The sequence below is a fragment of the Pipistrellus hanaki genome, assembly GCF_964339955.1.
Source record: "Pipistrellus hanaki genome assembly, chromosome: 8".
NCBI classification, from domain to species: Eukaryota; Metazoa; Chordata; class Mammalia; order Chiroptera; family Vespertilionidae; genus Pipistrellus; species Pipistrellus hanaki.
The window spans coordinates 59,888,299-59,908,941 of record NC_140510.1 but is presented as its reverse complement, the minus strand read 5'-3'; the positions used below and the strand labels follow the sequence as shown (position 1 = coordinate 59,908,941).

Here is a 20,643-nt window from a genome sequence, read left to right as displayed (position 1 = left end):
TTTCTCTGGAAATGTGCATGTGGGACATAACCTTCTCCTGTTTTCCCCCCTATCTTCTGATTGCTCCTAGATGATATTCATCTAACTAACTAACTAGCCATACTCTCCAAAAGCCTGGTTTCCATGCCATATTCTTCATTCTTTCCTACCATATACATGCATCAAATCACCAAATTCTGCCTTCTATCAATATATACTTTCTTTCTAATTATTTCATTCTTGCCCATGCCCCTGCCATAGTCCTAGCTCAGGCCCCATTATCTCTTGCCAGGATGGCATTGCCTCCTACTGACCCCACTACCACTGATCAGGCCTTCTTCTCATCCATGTGGCACACAGGATGAGAATGGCATTTCTAAATCTAAAGTACACATCTAAGTTTGTCCTTCCATGGCTTAGTTTCAATGTCCACTTCATCCAACCTCTTTTCACTGTCTTCATATTGAAACTCAGCCTCCTCAACATGGATGAAATGGCTTTTCATTATTGGACTTTTGCTCATCTCTCCAACCTTACCTCTGCCAACTCCCCTCCTCAATCCTGCTATTAGTGACAGTATGGATGGACCTTGAAGGCATTCTGCTAAGTGAAATAAGCTCTACAGAGAAAGACAAATACTATATGTTCTCATTTATATGCAGATCTAAAAGAGCTGAGCTCATAAAAATAACAGAATGGCGGTTGCCAATAGCAGTAAGTAGAGAAAATGGGAAGATGTCTGATCAAAAGATACAAATTCCCAGCTATAAGATAAATAAGTTCCAGGGATCTAATATTCAGCATGATGACTATATTTTATATTAGAGGTCTGGTGCATGAAATTTGTGCACTGGTGGTGATGCTGAATCCCTCAGCTCGGCCTGCCCTCTCACAGTTTGGGACCCCTCGAGGGATGTCTGGCTGCTTGCTGACTTAGGCCCGATCCCCAATCTGGAATCCCTCACTCCTTACCACCCGCCTGATCACTCCTTACCACTCAGCTCATTATGGCTCACTGCTCCTTAGCAGCAGGCTCCTTAGCACTCAACTCGCTGCTCCTTAGCTGCTGAAGAGGCAAGAGACACTCCTGCCACTACTACTGTGCTCACCAGCTGTGAACCTGACTTCTGGCTGAGAGGCTGCCCCCCTGTGGGAGTGTACTGACCACCAGTGCTCATCACAGTGACCAGTCATTCTGGTTGTTCTGCTGTAATAGTCACTTAGGCTTTTATTATATAGATTAGAGGACAAGCACATGAGATCATGCATGGGTAGAGTCCCTAGGCCTAGCCTGCAATCAGGGTCATCTTCTGCTTGCTTGCCAGTCCCTAGTCCTGCCCCATTACCGCCACCCACTCTGGTTCCCCGTGGTTCCCCATTTGCCATCTGGGTGAACAGAGCCTGTGAGCTGTGGGGGAAGGACCAAGAGGTCTGCCTTCTGCCTGCTCGCCAGTCCTGCCCCACTGCCACCCACCCCAGTTCCCCATGGTTCCCCATTGGCTATCCAGCAATTGGAGCCTGCAGGCTGGGGGGAGGGACAAAGAGATGGTAAATGCACCTCATAGAGACTGGTCAATTGGTCGTTCTGGTCATTACACAGTTATGGTTGCTGGACTTTTATTATATAGGACAATTGAAAATTATTAGAGTAGCCGAAACCGGTTTGGCTCAATGTAGAGCGTTGGCTTGGGGACTGAAGGGACCCGGGTTCGATTCCGGTCTAGGGCATGTACCTTGGTTGCGGGCACATCCCTAGTAGGGGGTGTGCAAGAGGCAGCTGATCAATGACTCTCTCTCATCGATGTTTCTAGCTCTCTATCTCTCTCCCTTCCTCTCTGTACAAAATCAATAAAAAATATTTTTAAAAAAATTATTAGGGTAGATCTTAAATGATATCACCACACACATACACACAAAATCAAAATTATGTGAGGAGATGAAAGTATTAACTAATCTCACTATGGTAATCATTTTGCAAAATGAACATGTATCTAGCCCTAGCCGGGTAGCTCAGTTGCTTAGAGTGTTGTCCTGATACACCAAGGTTGCAAGCTTGATCCCTGGTCAGGTCATATACAAGAATCAACCAATGAATTCATTAATAAGTGGAAAAACAAATCTATGTTTCTCTCTCTTCCTCTCTATCTCTCTCCCCCTTCCTCTTTCTAAAGTCAGTAAATAATTTTTTAAAACATGTATCTAATCATTATATTGTACACCTTAAACTTATATATGTTATATGTTAGTTATATCTCAATAAAGCTGGGGGGAGAGGTGATAGCAATAGAAATTCTCCTCCTCTAAGCTCTACAGATTGGAGGAAATGAGCACTTCCCCAAATTCACTGTGCTTTCTGGTTTTGGGTGCTACTTGAATGGTTTTGCTTGAGCATTTCTCCTCATCTTCAACTGGCTAAATCTTATTCATGCTTCATGTCTCACTCTTTAGTATTGCCTGGACTACAGGCTCATTGAGTTTCTCATTGTCTCATTCCCACTGCTTGTGCTCAGTAATTATGTGCTCTCAGAAAGTATTTGTTGAGTAAACAAAGTTTCAATGAGCTTTAGAGCAGGTTTGGTGGGTATGAGGCTATGGGAAGGGTGGGTAGATGGGAGGAGCAATTAAACAGAAGAGTTATAAAGTTCAAGCTTCAAAGGTACGGTTGTGGCGACTGAGAGACCCCGAGTGGGGCTACCCGAGTGATTGTTGAAGGGGAGTGGAAGTGAAGGTCACTGGAGCGGAGAATAGGAGGGAACTATGATCCAACACATGAGATGAGTGGTACTTATGTTGCCAAGGAGAAGTTAGGTATGGAGTGGAGTAGGAGGGAAGCTGTGAGTCAGGCTCCAAAGTCTTTTCACAGGTGGTGTGATTAAGGAAGGGAGGTGCCTTCATCTCATGACCCAGCTTCAGTGGAGGAGAGGAAGGAAGATTTATACAAGCCCAACCATGACTCCGGAGAATGGCGACCCTGCCTTCTGACCCTGAGATCTATGGACTCGGCACAGGAGAGTTGAAGTGCCTCTGTGAAGAGGGTTTCAAGGTAAAGAGGTGCCGAAACCAGTTTGGCTCAGTGGATAGAGTGTCAGCCTGTGAACTGAAAGGTCCCAGGTTTGATTCCGGTCAAGGGCATGTACCTTGGTTGCGGGCACATTCCCAGTAGGGGGTGTGCAAGAGGCAGCTAATCGATGATTCTATCTCATTGATGTTTCTAACTCTATCCCTCTCTCTTCCTCTCTGTAAAAAATCAATAAAATATATTTAAAAAAAAAAAAAAAGGTAAAGAATTGGAGGAATTTCCCAGAAAGAGGTTGTGCCTCCATCGAATGGGCTTTCAGAGAGCCCATTGGAAAGAAGAACGGGTAAATTTAAGTGGTCAAATGACAGGGCTTCTTCTGCTTTGGCTTCAGAAATTGTTCCTGCTGCAGAAATTTCTGCTGTCTTGCTGGAAACCTGCTCTGACCTTTCAGTAAAGGCATAAAAAACTTGCATATGGGGTTATCCACCCCGATGCAGTCACTCATTCTGTGAGAAATTGGGTCTTGACTTGTTTTTGTGGGATGTCAGCACAATCAAGGCCTCCATTTGGGATCACAATAAAAGAGGACTCCTATCTTAAAAAAAAAAAAAAAAGAAAGAAAAGAAAAGAAAAAGAAAAGAAAGAAAGAAAGAAAGAAAGAAAGAAAAATGGAAAGAAAGATGTAGGGATAAAGTCCTTATTGAACAAAGTCTCAAAATTAGATAAAACTTTCAGTCCGCCTCTCAGGAGTGCCTGGCACCTACCTGCCATGGTTACTGGAAAGAAGCCAAGAGCAGGTCGGGGACCAGCCTGTTCAGGACTTTTTGTCAGCTGACTTCTCTCTGGCCTACACGACTAGGGCTTTTCTAACAGCTTCTAATACACTTGAGATAATTGTCTGTGGTTGGGATGGACTTTACTTTTAACATGCTGATATTTCACTTATTTTTCAAACTCTTTAGTTAGGTTTTCCCTATGTATTTACTAGCAATATAGTCTAGTTTTCTTTTTGTGTCAATTGCTTTATTGAGGTTTTGTATCAAGATTATAAGAAGAACAAGAATAATCGGCACCCTCCCACCCTCTTCCCAGACCAATGGAATCACTATCTGCATCTCAACAGGAGGCCTCAGTAATTAAGCTAATTGTGTGGACATTATAGTTTGAGACGCTGCCCCAGGCCTTGTCATTTACTGAAAACTGCTCCTTCCCTCACATCCGTGTAAGCAACCTGGCTCTCCAGCCAGCACTTCCCTCATTCCAGCTCACTCCAGGAACTGTGCTGGTTCAACAATCCTTTCACCCACCCTTTCATGGGTCCTCCAACTCCTACAGAATGTCTCCCTCCTACTGCCTGCACCTCCACCCCCATTTCCTCACTGCCTCCTATCTGGCTTGGATTCAATAGTCGGCCATTACTATTATTACTTTCTTGTATGCACTCTCTCCTTCCTTTGCTTTTTCTCTCTCCATGGAGTTCCCTAACAAAAATAACCCTGGTTGAACACAACGCCTTCCCAGTAACCTGTGGCTGGTGAAAAACACAGAATAACCCTGCTGACCCTTCCTGCTTCACTCCTCCCTCAAACTTCCAACAGCTCCTCCCCTCCAGGCTCTGAGCTGATGATGTTGCTTCCCATCCTAAATTTAAAAAATTAAAAAAAAAAAAAAAAAAAACACAGAGAAAGAAAACAAGCAAACAAACATGCCGTTGACCCTATATTTTTTTCCAGCTACCACCTCATTTCTCTGCTCCTCTTTAGAATAAAACTTCATGAAAAAGTCCTCTACACTCATGTTCTCTCTTTCTAGAGCCCCGTTCTTTCTAGAGACCACTCCAGTCAGGCTTTTCCACCCACCTCTGCTGGAACAGCTCCCGCCAAGGGCCACTAGTTACCTCTATGATCCCGACGCTAATGGCCAATCACCAATAGCAACCTTGATTGAACTATTAGCCAGAATCAGTGTCATTGATCCATCCTCCATCCCTTGATCTCCTGTGTCTTTTCCTGCCACCCTGGCTCTTTCTTCAGCAGCTTTTGCTGGTTCCTTGTCATCTCCCTGAACTCTCAAGTATTGGGGGCTTTCTGCTCTTCCTTGGCTTTGCCCTTTATTAACTCACTCCCTAGATTGTCCCATTGAGTCTTGAGATTTTACTTGCCCTGAGAAATCCCAAAATTCTATCTCCAGCCCAGACCTCTCCTCTAAACCCCAGCTTCTATATCCACCTTCCAGCTTGGGTGTCTAACAGGCAGTTCAAAGCTAATATGCCCCCAAATGTATTCCCGATTTCTTCTCTTAACATCTGCTTCTGTTTGTTTTCCCCATTTTACCAAATTGTAATTTCCAGATGCTTAATAAAATAATAACAAACAAACCCTTAGAAATAAAATTCTGCCCACTCTACCATTTTAATATATATATATATATATATATATATATATATATATATATATTTTTTTTTTTTTTAAATATCCTTTATTGATTGTTTACAGAAAGGAAGAGAGAGGAACAGAAAGCCAGAAACATCCATGAGAGAGAAACATCTACTAGCTGCCTCCTGCACACCCCCCACCGGGGATGTGCCCCGAAACCAATGTACATGCCCTTGACCAGAATTGAACCTGGGACCTTTCAGTCCACAGACCTACGCTCTATCCACTGAGCCAAACTGGTTTCGGCAACTCTACCTTTTAAATGCCTTTAGAACTCAACCATTCTTGACTCTTGGATGGAGCCTGTCTTCTGTCAACTGGATTATTTCAAAAGTTTTCTAGCAGGTTTACCAGCTGAAGCCTCATGCCCTTCAGACTGGTCTTCACAGCACAACCAGAGTGGTCCTTTTAAAATGTCAGACCACATCCTTTCTTTGCTCAAAACCCTCCAAATAGCTTTCCATCTCATTCAGAGTGTGAACAACAGGAGTCTCATTTCAGCCTATATGGTTCCTGTTCTCTGGTCATCTCTGCTCTCTTCCCACCCTCAGGGATCTTACCTGGCTGGGGTCTATGGCATCCCACCTCAGGGCCTTGGTCTTTGCTGTTCCCTCTGCCTTTCCATGCACATAGGGCACAACATGCTCTTTTTTATGTAGCAGCTACCTGTACAGGAGAGCTATAAATAATACTCTCTCCCTCCCTTGGCCTGTGTTGCTTTTCTCCATAGCACTGAAAATCATCCAATGTCATATATATTTGAATGTTTTGTTTACTGTCCCACCACCTGGAAATGTGCCTGTCACATAGTAGATGCTCAAAACTCCTGTCCAACTACAAAAAAAAAAAAAGAAACAAACAAACAAACAAAAGTAAACATATACAACATTTCTATGTTCCAGACTCTGCTGTCTGCAATGCCTTTTCTCCTTCATACTCATAAGCCTATGTTCCTCTATTCTTATACATGTGTGTGAAAAACCCAGACACAGGGACAGGAAATAGCCCATGGAGACTAACGGCAGAGCTGGGGTTTAAATCCAGGCTGTTGAATCCTATTAATCTGGATCATTCTATCACTGTCCACCCTCTCTTTCAGAGGACGCTAAAATGAGAATTATCTGTCCCTCACAAGGATGACTGTTTCAATCTACACAAAGTCGGCTCTTGGTCTTTAGCAGAAATAAAGCTCTGTTAAGAGTTGAGGAAGTGGTTGTGGAAAGTGAGCGTGAGATTCCTCCAAGAACCGTCCTCACACAGAAAAAGGGGATGAGCACCAATATTTAAGTGGCAGATAAAAGAAGAGGAAGTCCCTATTCTCAGCTTCTGCATTTCTCTACCCTTCTTCACCCTGGCCAGGGGCTCCGGCGCTGAGTCCGCCCGGTCGCCAGGGGGCGTCGGAGGCCGAAGGGGGCGTTGCGGCGCCGCCCGACGTCGCGCCCTCGGCGGCTGCGCAGTGCGCACGTCAAAGCCGGGCTCTGTCCGGGAACGGGGAGCGGCGCGGCCTGGGGGAGACCGAGACTCCGGGAGCCGGGCGAAGGCAAAGGCGGCGCCGGCTCTGCAGCTGCAGCCGCAGCCCAGGCGATCGAGCACAGCAGTGAGGCGGCCGCCGCGGGAGCCCCAGGGCCGCCATCTGCCCGCGCAGCCGCCGCCGCCGCGGGAGCCCGTCGCTGGGAGCAGGAGCCGGCGGAAGACAACGGAGGGGCCGAGCGCCCGAGCCGTGTCGCGGGGACCGAACGAGCAGCCCGAGGCGGCGGCGGCGGCGGCGGCGGCCGAGGACGGGGACGGCGACGACGCGGAGGCTGAGAGGGAGCCGCCCGGCCCAACCCCGTGAGTGACCCCGGGCCCTGCCCTGCTTGCGGCGCGGACGCCGGCTCGGCTTCCGCCTGCCCTGCCCGGCCCGTCACCGGCCCCGGGGCTGCCTCCATTTTCTCGGGCCGCTGCGGCCCGGCCTCTCGCGGAGCCTTCCCTCCTGCGCTCGCCGACGCCGCGCCCAGGGGCTGGCGGCGTGGGGACGTCCTGGCCGGAGGGCAGGGCGGTGCGGACCGGGCCAGCTGTCACTCCCATCGAACACGGGCCCCCGGTGAACTTTCTGTTATCCCGGGGCAGGTACGGTCGCCGTGCTGTATTCCTTTCGGGGAAAATGCCTAACTGACTACTACTGGTTCCCGAGTTCGGTTGAACCCGCCCGAGCGCGCTGCCTGCGTGCCGGCGCCCTGGGTGCCCGCTCGGGAGGGAGGGATTCAAAGGTGAAGCCTGGCCCCGCGGTCTCCTCCCGCGAGTCGCTGACGCCCTGGTGTGGGTGATAAGAGCAGTACACAGATAATCCGATACCAGGAAGGAGGCGATAAAGTCTTATGAAAGAACTTGCGAGGTGCTAGAAAGGAATCCGGGGGAGACGGGACGGGTCAGTCAACTTCCGCCTAGCCGAAATCTGGAAGGCTTCCTGGGCGAGGCTGTGCCTAGGGGAGTGTCTTTCAAGGCTTTAATGGGATTTGGGAATGAGGGTTGCAGAATGGACAAGGGTGTAGAGAAGGGATGGTGAAGCTGGAGGGCAAAGGTAAAAAGGCCTTGTGTAGAAATAGTGGATAATTCGTTTTGTTGCCCAGGACCTTGGTCGGAAGTGGGGGGGGGGGGCTAGGGGGGGTACTAAAGAGGTATTTGGGGACTTGATCCTTGAATGCTGGAGAGGAGCTGTTTGAATGGCATTCTACAGGAAACTTAGAGCGCATCTCTCAGTGACTCATGAGCCCGGAAATGTAAGTTAGGGGGTATTAAAGGCGCTCTTGTGAAAGAAAGGGGGAGAAGGAGGCCCAGTAAAGAGTTGGCATTCTGTGACTTGAATAGAATACAGTTTGAGGTCCATTTTGACAGCTTCCCAGATTTTAAGAAAGTCCAGTCTAAGCTGAGTACCTTTTGCAAAAAGCTTCATTAGATATCAGGCACTTAAGAAGTAGTGGAAGGATGTGTTTAAAATAAACGCATCTCCACACAAGGTGTTTCTGTTGGTGCAGTTCACTAAAATGCATCAGCACTTCTTGCATGTGTATTAGGTGTCTGCACTTTGAAATTACTGACCTGAACATAACTTCTTTGAGATGACATTTGTGCAAAGCAATCTAAATTGATTATTTTAAAAATCAAATTGTTGCTAACATTCTGGGATAGAAAGTTGGACATGGAACCTTTTTTATAGAAAGGTAAAATTTCTTTCTTTTTAGTTCTGAAAATCTTTATAGGAGAGCCAGAAACAAAATTCTCTAGCTTTATTTCATACATTTAAAAAACATTACTAGCAATTAATTAGCTGTCTTTGAAGTCTAGAATCTATGGAAACAGTTTAGAACCTGTGTTAGTTTTGTAAGCAGGTATTTGTTGTTTGCTTATATGACAAGTAAACATCAACTTTTTTCAATAAAAAAAAAGTTGTTAAATGCAGGAAATACTTACTGGAAAGTTTTTTAAAAGGCGAAAGATTTGTATGATCTGAAGAGAAACCAGAGTAGTGGAAAATTTTTTAAATTTATATAATCTTATCACTTAGATTTGGTTACTGTTAACATTTTTTGCATATTTGTTTTTAAGTCTTTTATGTTTATTTTTTTTCTTTACATAATGAAATAAGCTTTTGTAGGTTGTATGTAACACTTTCAAGCTTTTTCTTGCCATTAAATATCTTCATGTAAAAATATTTTTATCCAAGTAAGAGAAGTCGTCTTAAATGTATTATTTTCTTTCTGATAAGGTTGCATTATTTATGTCAGTTAAAATGCAGTAGTCATGCATTTTGTATAATAACTGCTGTTGTGGACAGAATTTTTTGTAAAGGTTTCTGTTCGAAGTATATTTATTAACTTCTCTGTATAATTTAAGTCCTATTGCTTGTTGAATAGATATTACTTAGGACACATCTTGTCATCGGGTATGGAAAAGATTACACAACCACGACAAATGAGAGGATGTGCTTTTTTAAAAGGCATTATAAAAAGATTATTTTCATAGCTGGTATATCTCCCACACAATGTAATGTGTCTCCCATTTCTACACCCCACTCTCACAAAATGGTCTTTATACAGCTGTCTGTATAGGCTAACTACCTTTAATCCTGACATTACAGAGGTTCAGGCTAGATGCATTTAGTTTTCCGTTGACATTTCTTTTTTTCTTTTTTTAAAATATATTTTATTGATTTTTTACAGAGAGGAAGAGAAAGGGATAGAGAGTTAGAAACATCAATGAGAGAGAATCATCGATCAGCTGCCTCTTGCAAACCCCCTACTGGGGATGTGTCCGCAACCAAGGTACATGCCCTTGTCCCGAATCGAATCCAGGACCTTTCAGTCCACAGGCCGACGCTCTATCCACTGAGCCAAACCGGTTTCGGCAACGTTGACATTTCTAAAGTAAATATGGAATTTGTCATGAAATAATTTGCTGCTGTAACAAAAGGGACTTCTTGTTTCACTTCAGGCACTTCACTTTAGTTCTTTATCATTTCATACTGCAGGTTCTTGTTTAAGCCAGTTTTTATCCCCCATGTGCTTTTCATTCTAATATGTATTAATGAGGTCTCTGTTTCTAATGACATAAAAAGTGAGCTGCTGAGCTAGATTGTATACATTTTCGTAAAGTCATTATAGAAGAATTAGCCGAGAAAGTCCAGCTTAAAAATGGGGTTTAGTTATATAATTTGGTTTTATTTGAATCTTTATTTGTATATTGCAAATGTGTATGCCACAGGCATCCTTTATCACTTTTGAATATTTACTAAAGTTTTCCTTTTTCTTTTTTTTTCTTTTTTTTATCCAAAAAGTGTTTATTAGGATCGTTTCCCACTCATCTTGATTGAGGTGCTTTTAGTGCTGCTTCCTTCTGAAGGAGCATCCCTCTGTAAGCCTTGCTTTTCCTCCTGTTGGCCGACAGAGAACAGTGGAGCAACCAACGCACAAAACTACCGTTGGTGCGTGGCTAACGACGGTGGTGATCTTATAGCAGCCTGGGCATTTCACATCCATGAAGTAGGAATTGGGCCTCTGCACCAGGCGCTTCTTGTGTTTCCTCTTCTCCTCTTCCGGGGAGGGATGGCGGAGATCCTCAGCGAGAGGCATGTTGTCGGGGGAGGTCATCACCGCCGGAAAGCTAAGGTTTTTCTTTGATCATCTTTTGCAGGTTATATAATTCTGTTACTTTGCCCTACTTGCCCAAGAGCCTTTTTTCCAAGAGGATTTGATCACTGATCATTCAGGTTCACCATCTGCCATAAAAATACAGATTCAAATCCAAATTGTCCCCCCACCTGACCTCCACAGCACACAAAAATAAAACTCAATATAGGGTAGAATTTCATTTCAGGTAATGTGTTCTAGTTACATTTCTGGTGGTGGTTTTATTTTTAAAATCTATTTTTCTCTTATCAATGGCTCCTTTTAATTAGGAATTTGATTTTATGAATGTTGTGTTAAAAAATAGGAGTGTCATAGATGGGTTAGTATGGATAATGGCAAAATGTTAGTAAAACTTTGTTATGTGATGAAATTGTGGGGGAAATGGTCAGATATCTGACCCTTTAGCTTGGGTTGCTTGTCACTTGTTTTGTTGTTCAATTATTGAGGTGTAAAGATCCTGTGTTTGTGTGGATGCATATCAAGCCAAGTAGCCTAAAATTTGCATAATAATTTACTCATCAGTCTATATTTTGGTTTTTATTGGAGAGAAGATTGGTATTGGATCCATCTTGAATTTAAGAAGGAATTGAGCTGTATCAGAGTTCTTTCTTTGAGTGTCTCACCACTCTAATGCCTATCCAACTGGGCCCTAATCATTACCTTTATCATTCCATACAGTATGGGAGGGGGAGGTAAAGTGAGGCAAATATCTCTACCACCAGCATTTGTAAAGTAGACCAGTCTGAGAGGAAATAAATGTTCTGTTTGTTTCTCAGACCATCCAAGTTTGTGAAACGGGTTAGTGAAGGACTGAGTGACATATAATGGTAATGAAATTAAGGTTAACAGCTTGTTACCATCAGCATTTTGTTTTAGAGTGTGCATATGTGTACATCGTCCTCCAGTGTGTTATTTCTACCTCACTGAGTTTCCTGGCCCCACTGTGCTTTTATCTTTCTCTAGAGATGGAAGAAGTCTGATGAAGGCAGAATTGTGGTTTGGTAGTAACTGTGTGGTTAAGCTGGCAGAGTAAGGAGGAATGATATGCAGAGAATTGTAAGAGGTCATTCAGGTGTGAAGTGGTCCTAAAGGAGGGAGGTAAAGCCTCCCCTAGCCATTTATGTTGGCAGTGTCTAGCACATACCAGTTTGCATAATCCTTAATACAGTAGATGGTGTCTAATTTGAGATTGTGTTTGTTTGTTTATATGATACATGCATTTTCATATGCATAGTTACAAAGATGAGAAAATCTGGTTAACCAAAGTTTAGTGGCTGACTGGTTTTATGGTAATCCTTGGGAGCATTATCCAGCAGATAACTTATTGATGACCAAGAAAATATCATGCAAAACATCACAACATTGATTTTTTTTTAAAAATATATATTTTATTGATTTTTTGCAGAGAGGAAGAGAGAGGGATAGAGAGTTAGAAACATCGATGAGAGAGAATCATCGATCAGCTGCCTCCTGCACACCCCCCCACTGAGGGTGTGCCCGCAACCAAGGTACATTCCCTTAACTGGAATCGAACCCAGGGCCTTTCAGTCAGCAGGCTGACGCTCTCTCCACTGAGCCAAACCCATTTCGGCACAACATTGATTCTTTTGATAAAATATTCATTGGAGAAGCAACATACACATTTTGTAGCTTGATCTTAATTAAGTGGCTACTTTATAACTTTGTCTGATGAATTGTAGATTGCTCTTTTACAGTGTGCTATTAACATGTTGGTCACTGTTCTCTCCCTCCACAGATTATGTATCAGCTGTATTTAGGCCCAAGGAAGAAATAGCATGAACAGATTTTTGTTTACATGTCTCTAGTCAAGGCTTACTCTGCAATTTACAAAATTCTGAGATTCAGTAGAGACACAGATGCAGCCAGACCCTCTAGCTCAGTGGTTCTCAACCTAATGCCACAACCCTTTAATACAGTTCCTCATGTTGTGGTGATCCCTAACCATAAAATTATTTTCATTGCTACTTCATAACTAATTTTGCTACTAAACCTGCTAGCAGTTCTCAACCTGTGGGTCAAGACCCACAGGTTGAAAACCGCTGCTGTAGAGCCTAAGTCCATTGGAAAACACAGATATTTACATTACGATTTATAACAGTAGCAAAATTACAATTATGAAGTAGCAATGAAAATAATTTTATGGTTGGGGGTCACTACAACATTAGGAACTGTATTAAAGGGTTGAGGCATTAGAAAGGTTGAGAACCACTGCCCTAGGTGGTTGAACCCTCAACCTGCTTTGGGCTCTGTCACTTTAGGCACATTACTTCTCTCTAGCTTAGGTTTTTTGGATAGGAGTGGTATAGAATCATATCTCCAAAGATTATAAGAGGACTTAAATAGGTTACTCCATCTAATGTGCTTATAACAGGGCCAGGCACATACCAAGTGGGGACAAGTTCTGAGATGGTACTGATGCTACACTGCTCAGATGGAAGAAACGTGAGAACTTTAGAAACCCTCTAGTCAGGAAGTTTTTCTGTAGTTCAGAACACTGAGGCCCACTGTAACTTGAGCAGTGTGTGGCTTTGAGCTGTAACTGGTGCTTTCTGTGAAGTGGAGTCACTTGCTTAGGGTCATGCAGTTTATTAGCCACAGGACTGAACTAGATAGAGCCTGGTTCTCCTATATTCTTTATCCAGTTGGCTTGGAAAAAATTGCTTTATACTTTATTCAGTAATGCCTTATTTCAACCTTTCTGCTAACATTTACAAAGATTATATTCACACCGTAAGTGTTCTTTGTTTCATAAATCTTGTTTTAAGGTGTTGAATATACTAACATCTATAATTATGACTGTAGCTGGAAAGTGGTTGGGGGGTGGTTGTATGAAGTTAAAAGTTGAAATAGTCAAGGGAGATGGACAAAAATAGATTGAGGGAGAAAATTACCATTTTGGTACCATTAATTGTAGGTCAGACCTCTGAGGTAGGTAGTCTTGTCTCCCAGCATCATTACAGATGAGAAATGAAAGTGAGAAATTGTTCAGGGTCACACAGACATTGCACAGTTGAGCTAGGATTTGAACCCAGATCTGCCTCACTCCAAAATATGTTTTATTTTCTTCCATATGTTCCTTATTTCTTGTTGGTAATTTTTTATTTAATACTTTACAGTGAAGGTTTGTAAATATAGCCTAATGAGGATTTCAATAGGTTTCTAGATAGTAACCACGTGTCGTAATACAATATAAGATGGTTTATTCTAAGTACTCTAGTTGTATAGGGTCATAATTTGATTTGTGGTTTATAGTTTTAGTCCAGTAATGTTTATTTTCCATGTTAGTCTTGTAGAGGAGATGGGAGGCCTTGAGCTATAGTGGGAAATGCAGAAGCCTGGGAATTGGAAGATCTGGCCTGGGTCCTGACTCAATGACTAATTATGTCACTCTGGGCAAGTCATTCTACCTTCCTGGGCATCATCAGCCATCCCATTATTCTACGAGGGGGACCAGACTGAAAGCCCTTCAAGTCTCTTGCTCTTATTTTCAGTGATCCTATATGTAGGCTTTCTGACTACCTTTTTCCCTGTTCTAAATACTGCTCCTTTTTGTCTGTGGTCTTGAAATCAGTTTCTTTATGAGAACTTTCTGGCATGTAACCATACTTTTAACATTTTTTTCTCCTGGCTGGTCAGGTGCCTGGTGTGATATACCATAGTAGGATAGTTCTCTGCTTCAGGGAATGTAATATCTAAATGTGTATCCTTAAATTTTTTATTTTCATACTTATGAATAAATGGTTAACAGCTAAATGTTATATAGTTGTAAAGTACAAGCTTTTAGTAAGTTAACGATTAACAAAATCCTCAAGCCTCACATCAAGTTTTACTGTCAACTTTTAAGTACCATAAGCTATGAAGTTCTGTGAGTTCTTTGTTTTGAGGAAAGGAAAAACTTTAACCAAGGCAATGGAAGTGGAAAAGAAAGGACCAAAAAGGTAGAATCGAATTTGAGGATGTGAAGAACATGCATGAGATAGTGTGCATGGCCATAATTGGTACTAAGCCTCTACCTACATAAAGGTGGTATGCTGGCCTTGATCATAGGATTGTTTCTAGCCCTGAGTTCTATCAGTGATAAGAGATGACGGTGATGTTCACCACCCCTGAGCATTCATAACTCCTTAAATATATATTATAGTTTAATTTGTTCCATTAAGCTAGATTCTGTCCTATATGCTCATCTCAAAGGGCTCCTAGTCTAGGTAAACAGTTGTTCCCTTCTTTGATGGCATGTTGCCGGCCAGTTCATTTACTTTGGATTCTGCACCAGGGAGACAGAAACTCACGAACATGATCTTTGCAGATCTTTAGACTCTGTTTACTGTGTGGTTTTTTTCTCTGTTCAGCCTTTGTTCCAATGTGAGTTACAAGGTTTTCCTATTTAAGTTTTGTACAGTAGATTATAATTTATTTGAATTGCAGGTTTCTTTTTACCTTTCTTCAGATATTTTCTCTAGTCTTCTTGTTTCATGTTTTTAAAGTATAATACATTGTTTCTGTACATATTTATTAAATGATACAACTCTGTAATGTTCTGATAAAACTGCTCAGCAGAGGTGAAATACTTAACCAAATTACAATTTTCTGTTAATTTTATTTATCTTTTGCTGTATATGTGCTTATTTGCTCAATAGTTGAAGTTCATGAAGACCCTTTTCCCAATAAGTTTACATAAAACAATGTTTCCCACATTGTGTTTTGCAGAACACTAGTTTTATGAGAAATTAGGAGCTGTTGGTGGGAGAGGTTACAGAATGAAATATGTGTTTAGGAAAACACTGTGTTAAAAACAATCAGATTTGAAATTTGATGGTAGTTGTGTAATTGTGTTTCTGTAGCATTTGTCAGGGTATGTATGTATGTATGTATGTATTTATGTATTTTTCACAGTGTAAGAAGTTTGTTTAGTCTTTAGAGAGAAAGTCACAGAGGCAGAAGAAGCTAACTCACAAAACAAGTTACAAAGTCAAAAGAAGGTCCCTGGGAGCTTAGGAGAAAGAAAGCGAAGGATACGTGCCTAAGGAAAGAAGTGGGGGAAATGTGTGGGCATACTTGAGAGAAAGCGTGCCAGAGTTTTTAATAATGTGCATTGTGATTGTCTAGGAAGGAAATATTGTGTACAGTATTTCCCAATTTGCCAAGATTATTTGATCACAAGAATACCCCCTCCTTGCTGAAACCGGTTTGGCTCAGTGGATAGAGCGTCGGCCTGCGGACTGAAAGTTCCCAGGTTAGATTCCAGTCAAAGGCATGTACCTTGGTTATGGGCACATGCCCAGTAGTGGGTGTGCAGGAGACAGCTGATCGATGTTTCTCTCTCATCGATGTTTCTAGCTTTCTATCCCTCTCCCTTCCTCTCTGTAAAAAATAAATAAATAAATAAATAAATAAATAAATAAAATATATTTAAAAAAAAAAAAAAAAGAAAGAATATCCCCTCCTCTAGAAAATACACTCAAAACAAAACATCTTGAAGGAAGGTTTTATTACAAAACAATTTGGAAATCCCCTTATTTACATACTTGTTAGTATGTAATTAAAAACTTTTAAAAAAGATTTGTTGATTTGAGGGAGAAAAAGGTAAGGTGAGAGAGAAAGAAAAACATTGATTTGTTGTTCCACTTATTTATGCATTAATTGGTTGCTTCTTATATGTGCCCTGTCCAGGGATTAAACCTGCAACCTTTGCATATTGGAATGATGCTTTAACCATTGAGTATCTGGCCAGGGTTCAAGTAATTTACTTTGTGATTAGGATAATTACTTCTCTCAGGTCTGGAATCCAACTAAGGTTGAAATAACTTATTTTCAGTTTAGAATGAACATCTTTTTTTTAAGAATGAACATCTTAAATGAGTGGCTTTTCGATCCTTTTTTTTTTTTTAATTTATTTTAATTTCAACCCACACTGAGAAATTACATTTTGCTCAGTGACCCAGCACATACATTATTAGCACACTGTCCAAACTGGAAAAGAAATTTTATGAAACAATACCTAGACCTTACTAGACTTGAGTAAGAAAACTAAAGCTTAACCTAAAGATAAGAGGAAAAACTCTAACCTTAGAATTTCCAGATTTTGTTTCTGTTTGTGTTTTTGGCCCATTATGAAAAGCCAGTTTTGCCTCAAGTAGAGCCTACACATAAAGTAGTTGTGAGGATTCAGTAAGAAATACTTTGCACAATGTGTCTGATATGCTAAGTGTCCAATACATTTTAGCTTTTATGATAATTAAAGCTCTAGAGCTCTTTCTGTTGCACCATACACATACTTTCAAAAGTATTTTAAGACATTGAAAGTGTTGAATCAGTCTTTAAGTAAACTTGGACTCTAATATGTAGCTAGATGTATCATTGGTTGTGATCTTAGTTGTTGAGCTTTATGCTGTATTATTGTATGTAATTTATTCATTTTTTAATAGCATCTTAAATTTAGAAGAATCTTCTTAGCATGTACTTAAATATTAATATGTACATATCTACACCAGTAACTAAATAAGAATGCTTAGTTTCAATTCACTTGAAGGACAAGGCAAAAATTGCTATTCCATGTTTTATCCCAGTTTCTGCAGTTTTTTAATCCCCTTATCATCAGTATTTTATATTTCTGTTGGGGGTTTAATTTTGTTGAAAAGGGACAGTTAGAGGAAATTAACAATGGTGGGAGCCAAATCCAGTTTGTAGACTGTTCCCTGTTGTCTTGAACATAATTGGCTACCTCATACACCTATGTGTCACCTACTGAGGTATTTTGTATTGTTTAGCCTTGGTTAAATGTTTTCCTGTTTGCTTCTTTTATTGCCTATTTGTCCTCATTATGTCCTGAAGTTGCTAAAATGAGAGGTTCTAGTCAGCATCACTGAGGCCTGCCAATTCAGTATGAAGATAGCATAAAGATTCTCTACTTTTGTAAACAAAAGGAATGAAGTAAAAGGATAAATGCAGGGGTGAGCAAAAGTTGTATGTGAAACACAGAGTTTGTTCTTGTATTATTATTTATTAACCTATTAGCCCAGTGCACGAATTTGTGCACCTTGAAAGGAACTGTGGGCTGCGAGGTGCCCATCCTCCATGCCCCTGCCTGGCCTCTCCCACCGTGGCCCCAGTCTATTGTCTGCTGGCAGCCCCACACCTGCCACCGCTGCTCCCATGTGCTGATGGCACAGAGCAATTGGGACCAGCACCAGCAACAGGTGCGAGCAGTGGCTGTTGCCCCCGATTGCCCTTCAGGAAAGTCCCTAGGGATGATTAGGGCTGGCAGCCACCCCTAACACCTCTGACAGTGCTGAGTGATCGGGACCAGCACTGGCAATAGGTGTGAGCACCTGGTAGGACCATGGCATGCAGGGAGCAAAGAATTTTCAATAGCCACCAAAGAGTTGCCCCAATGACAGCGACCAGCACCCAGCCTTGGCCTGGTGCCTCCACTCACCTGCTCCACCATCCCACCGTGGCTGACGCCTGCCATGTTCAGCTCACGCCCAATGGTGGTCAGTGTACGTCATAGCAACCAATTGTTCAGTTGTTCTGCTGTTCGGTCTTTCCACCGTTTCGTCTATTTGCATATTAGCCTTTTATTATATAGGACTAGGGTCCTGGTACACGAATTTGTGCTTAAGTGTGGGCCCAGGCTGGCAGTGGGGCGGGGCTGTGGGCAGTTGGCCTGCCGGCCCCACCCTCCAGTTGAACTCCCTGTCAAACTCCCATTGAGGGGATAATTTGCATATTTAGCTTTTATTACATAGGATTATTGTATTATTATTGTTGTTATTAACCTACTTTTGCTCACCTTCAGTAATTGCTAACATAGCACATATAAGTTACCTGCTGGTATAAAGTTTAAGACCTTCCTATATATTTACCTCATTTAATCCTATAGTAATCCTGTTTTCATCCCCATATTTTCAAGTAAGTAAACGGAAAAAAAGAAGCTAAATAATTGGTCTGAAATCATACACCTAGGAAGGGGCCTGAGACTTAAAACCTTGGTTCCAGAGTGTACACTTGTTACCTACCATACTCTGTTGCCTCTCCCACATCGTACTAGAATATAGAATCATCCTGGAACATAGGAAATTTCTGTTATAGAACAGACAAGTTCCAGTCTTCTGGTCAGGATGTATGATATCTAGGACACAGAGAACTCTCAGAGAACTGAGTTACTGTTGTTGGTCTTTGATGAGATATAAGAGAGGGAGCTGTGCAGGAAGATTAAAGAAGCTAATGTACTGTTTTTTTCAAAAAAGGGTAAGGGTGAGATCTGTAAACCATGGAGACTAGCCCTGATGTTGATTACTGGACAAATCCCAGAAGGAAGTCCTTAAAAAAGTTTTGGTTTTTGGAAGCTACCATCCATTACTATTTTCTTTCATCATAGGTTTTTGTTAAATGTCTTGGATAAGGGTGAAGACAGGATATGGATATCTGTAAGGGTTCATAGTTTCATATTTGAGATCTGAAAAATGTTAAATTGTAAATTTAAGTTGAAATATCTAGGATTTTGAAAGTCATTTTGATATTTTTATAAGGTAATTTTACTTACATTCATTGTATTAGAATATAGCTATGCAAGAAACTTTTCCTAAGCTGTATATGGCAACATTAGTCGCAGACACTGACCCACATTCCTATGCCTTGCCTTCTCAAGTAGGCAAGAACTAGAACTGGTAACATTTTCCTGTATGTGCACATGGTAAAGTAAGTACTTCCTAGTTTTATATGTTAAAAAATCATGCATCCCTGATTTTTAAGATTTATTATAACCCATTTATTTACTCAAGAGCTAGTCTTGCTCTTGTTCCTGAAGACCTCATAGTAAGTTAATGGGAAGAAGGTTAGCTAATAGGAGAGTGCATTCCTTCCTCACAGAAGCTAAAAACGTACAGAAGAGAGGTGAGGATGAAGAATGTTAGCTTTTTCTTTTTTATCTTATGAAAGCCCTTCCCCTTTTTTAAAAGTTTGCATGAGTTTTTTGAGTCAAACTGACAACATAGGCTGGGGAACAAGATCTCAAATGCTCCTCTAAAGTTTCGCCATTTTAAAAATTAGATGTAGTAAAAGGAAAACAGAAGAATGAGTGTGCTTAGTATAGGATATTATATACAACTAACTTGGAAATTTTCCCAAATTAAATTATTGCCATAGGCAAAACTATCTGTTACAGAGGCTTTTATTATTGGGAAGAGGAAGAAAATAATAAAATAAAAAAATGGAGAAGAAACAAGTCATAGGAGTACATCTATTCGGATGCTGGTTTGATCCCATTCACAACACATAGAAGAATCAACCAAAGAGTACATAAATAAGTGGAACAACAAATTAATATTTCCACCCCCCCCTTTTCTCCTCTCTCTCTAAAATATCAATTTAAAAAATCTTAAAAAGAAAGACGCAAGTGGAGAACTGGTTGCTTTTCAGAATTGTCTTAAGTTGTACACTTGAATAGATTGTCAATCATGGAATATATTAAGTATATATTAAAGGCCATGGCCTCCCAACCAAAAAAGAAGAGGGTACTCCAGACCTAGGTTATAAAGAAATGAGTTCTTTATATTTGGGGGTTGGGGGGAGAGTATCAATAAACCATCTGATTTATTCTAGATCGTAGAAAAAAAGATACCAAATTCATGTTATAAAACTACCATAACTTTTAGAAACCTAATAAAATATAAGAAAAGCAACCTGATAAGACATTATACAAAGGATGAAAACTCTGTTCCAATTTTTCGTATGGAAATAGCCATGAAAATCCAAAGTAAAACACCAGCAAGTTTAAATAGGAAATTATTTTAGTTAAGAGAACAAATAACAGGCAGCACTTGGTATTTACTGTGTGCCAGGCATTGCTCTAGTATATTATCTCTGTTAATTCTCACAGCAACCCTAAGAAAGAGGTTATTACCCTCCTTTTACAGATGAAGACAGGCCAAAAAGTTAAATAATCTGCCCAAGGTTAAACATGATATTAAGTCACAGAGCCTTGGCTGTGAACTCTCATTGTACAGCATCACTATACTGTATA

The 20,643-nt window shown here is 41.3% G+C and overlaps 2 protein-coding genes across 2 annotated transcripts in view; one reads left to right on the top strand and one right to left on the bottom strand.

The window, feature by feature from the left end:
* Positions 1-6,888: 6,888 nt before the first annotated feature.
* CAB39 (calcium binding protein 39) overlaps positions 6,889-20,643 on the top strand; it is a 71,589-nt gene continuing 57,834 nt past the window's right edge. Inside the window, exon 1 of the mRNA XM_084891849.1 lies at positions 6,889-7,263. The gene's annotated coding sequence lies outside the window, so the exon portion shown is untranslated. The remainder of the gene's footprint in view (positions 7,264-20,643) is intronic.
* LOC311626481 (small ribosomal subunit protein eS27-like) lies at positions 10,262-10,541 on the bottom strand (the record flags this gene model as incomplete). Its single annotated transcript, XM_084891903.1, has 1 exon — positions 10,262-10,541. The coding sequence occupies one exon, from the start codon at positions 10,539-10,541 to the stop codon at positions 10,290-10,292; it is 252 nt and encodes an 83-aa protein (XP_084748029.1). The 3' UTR covers positions 10,262-10,289.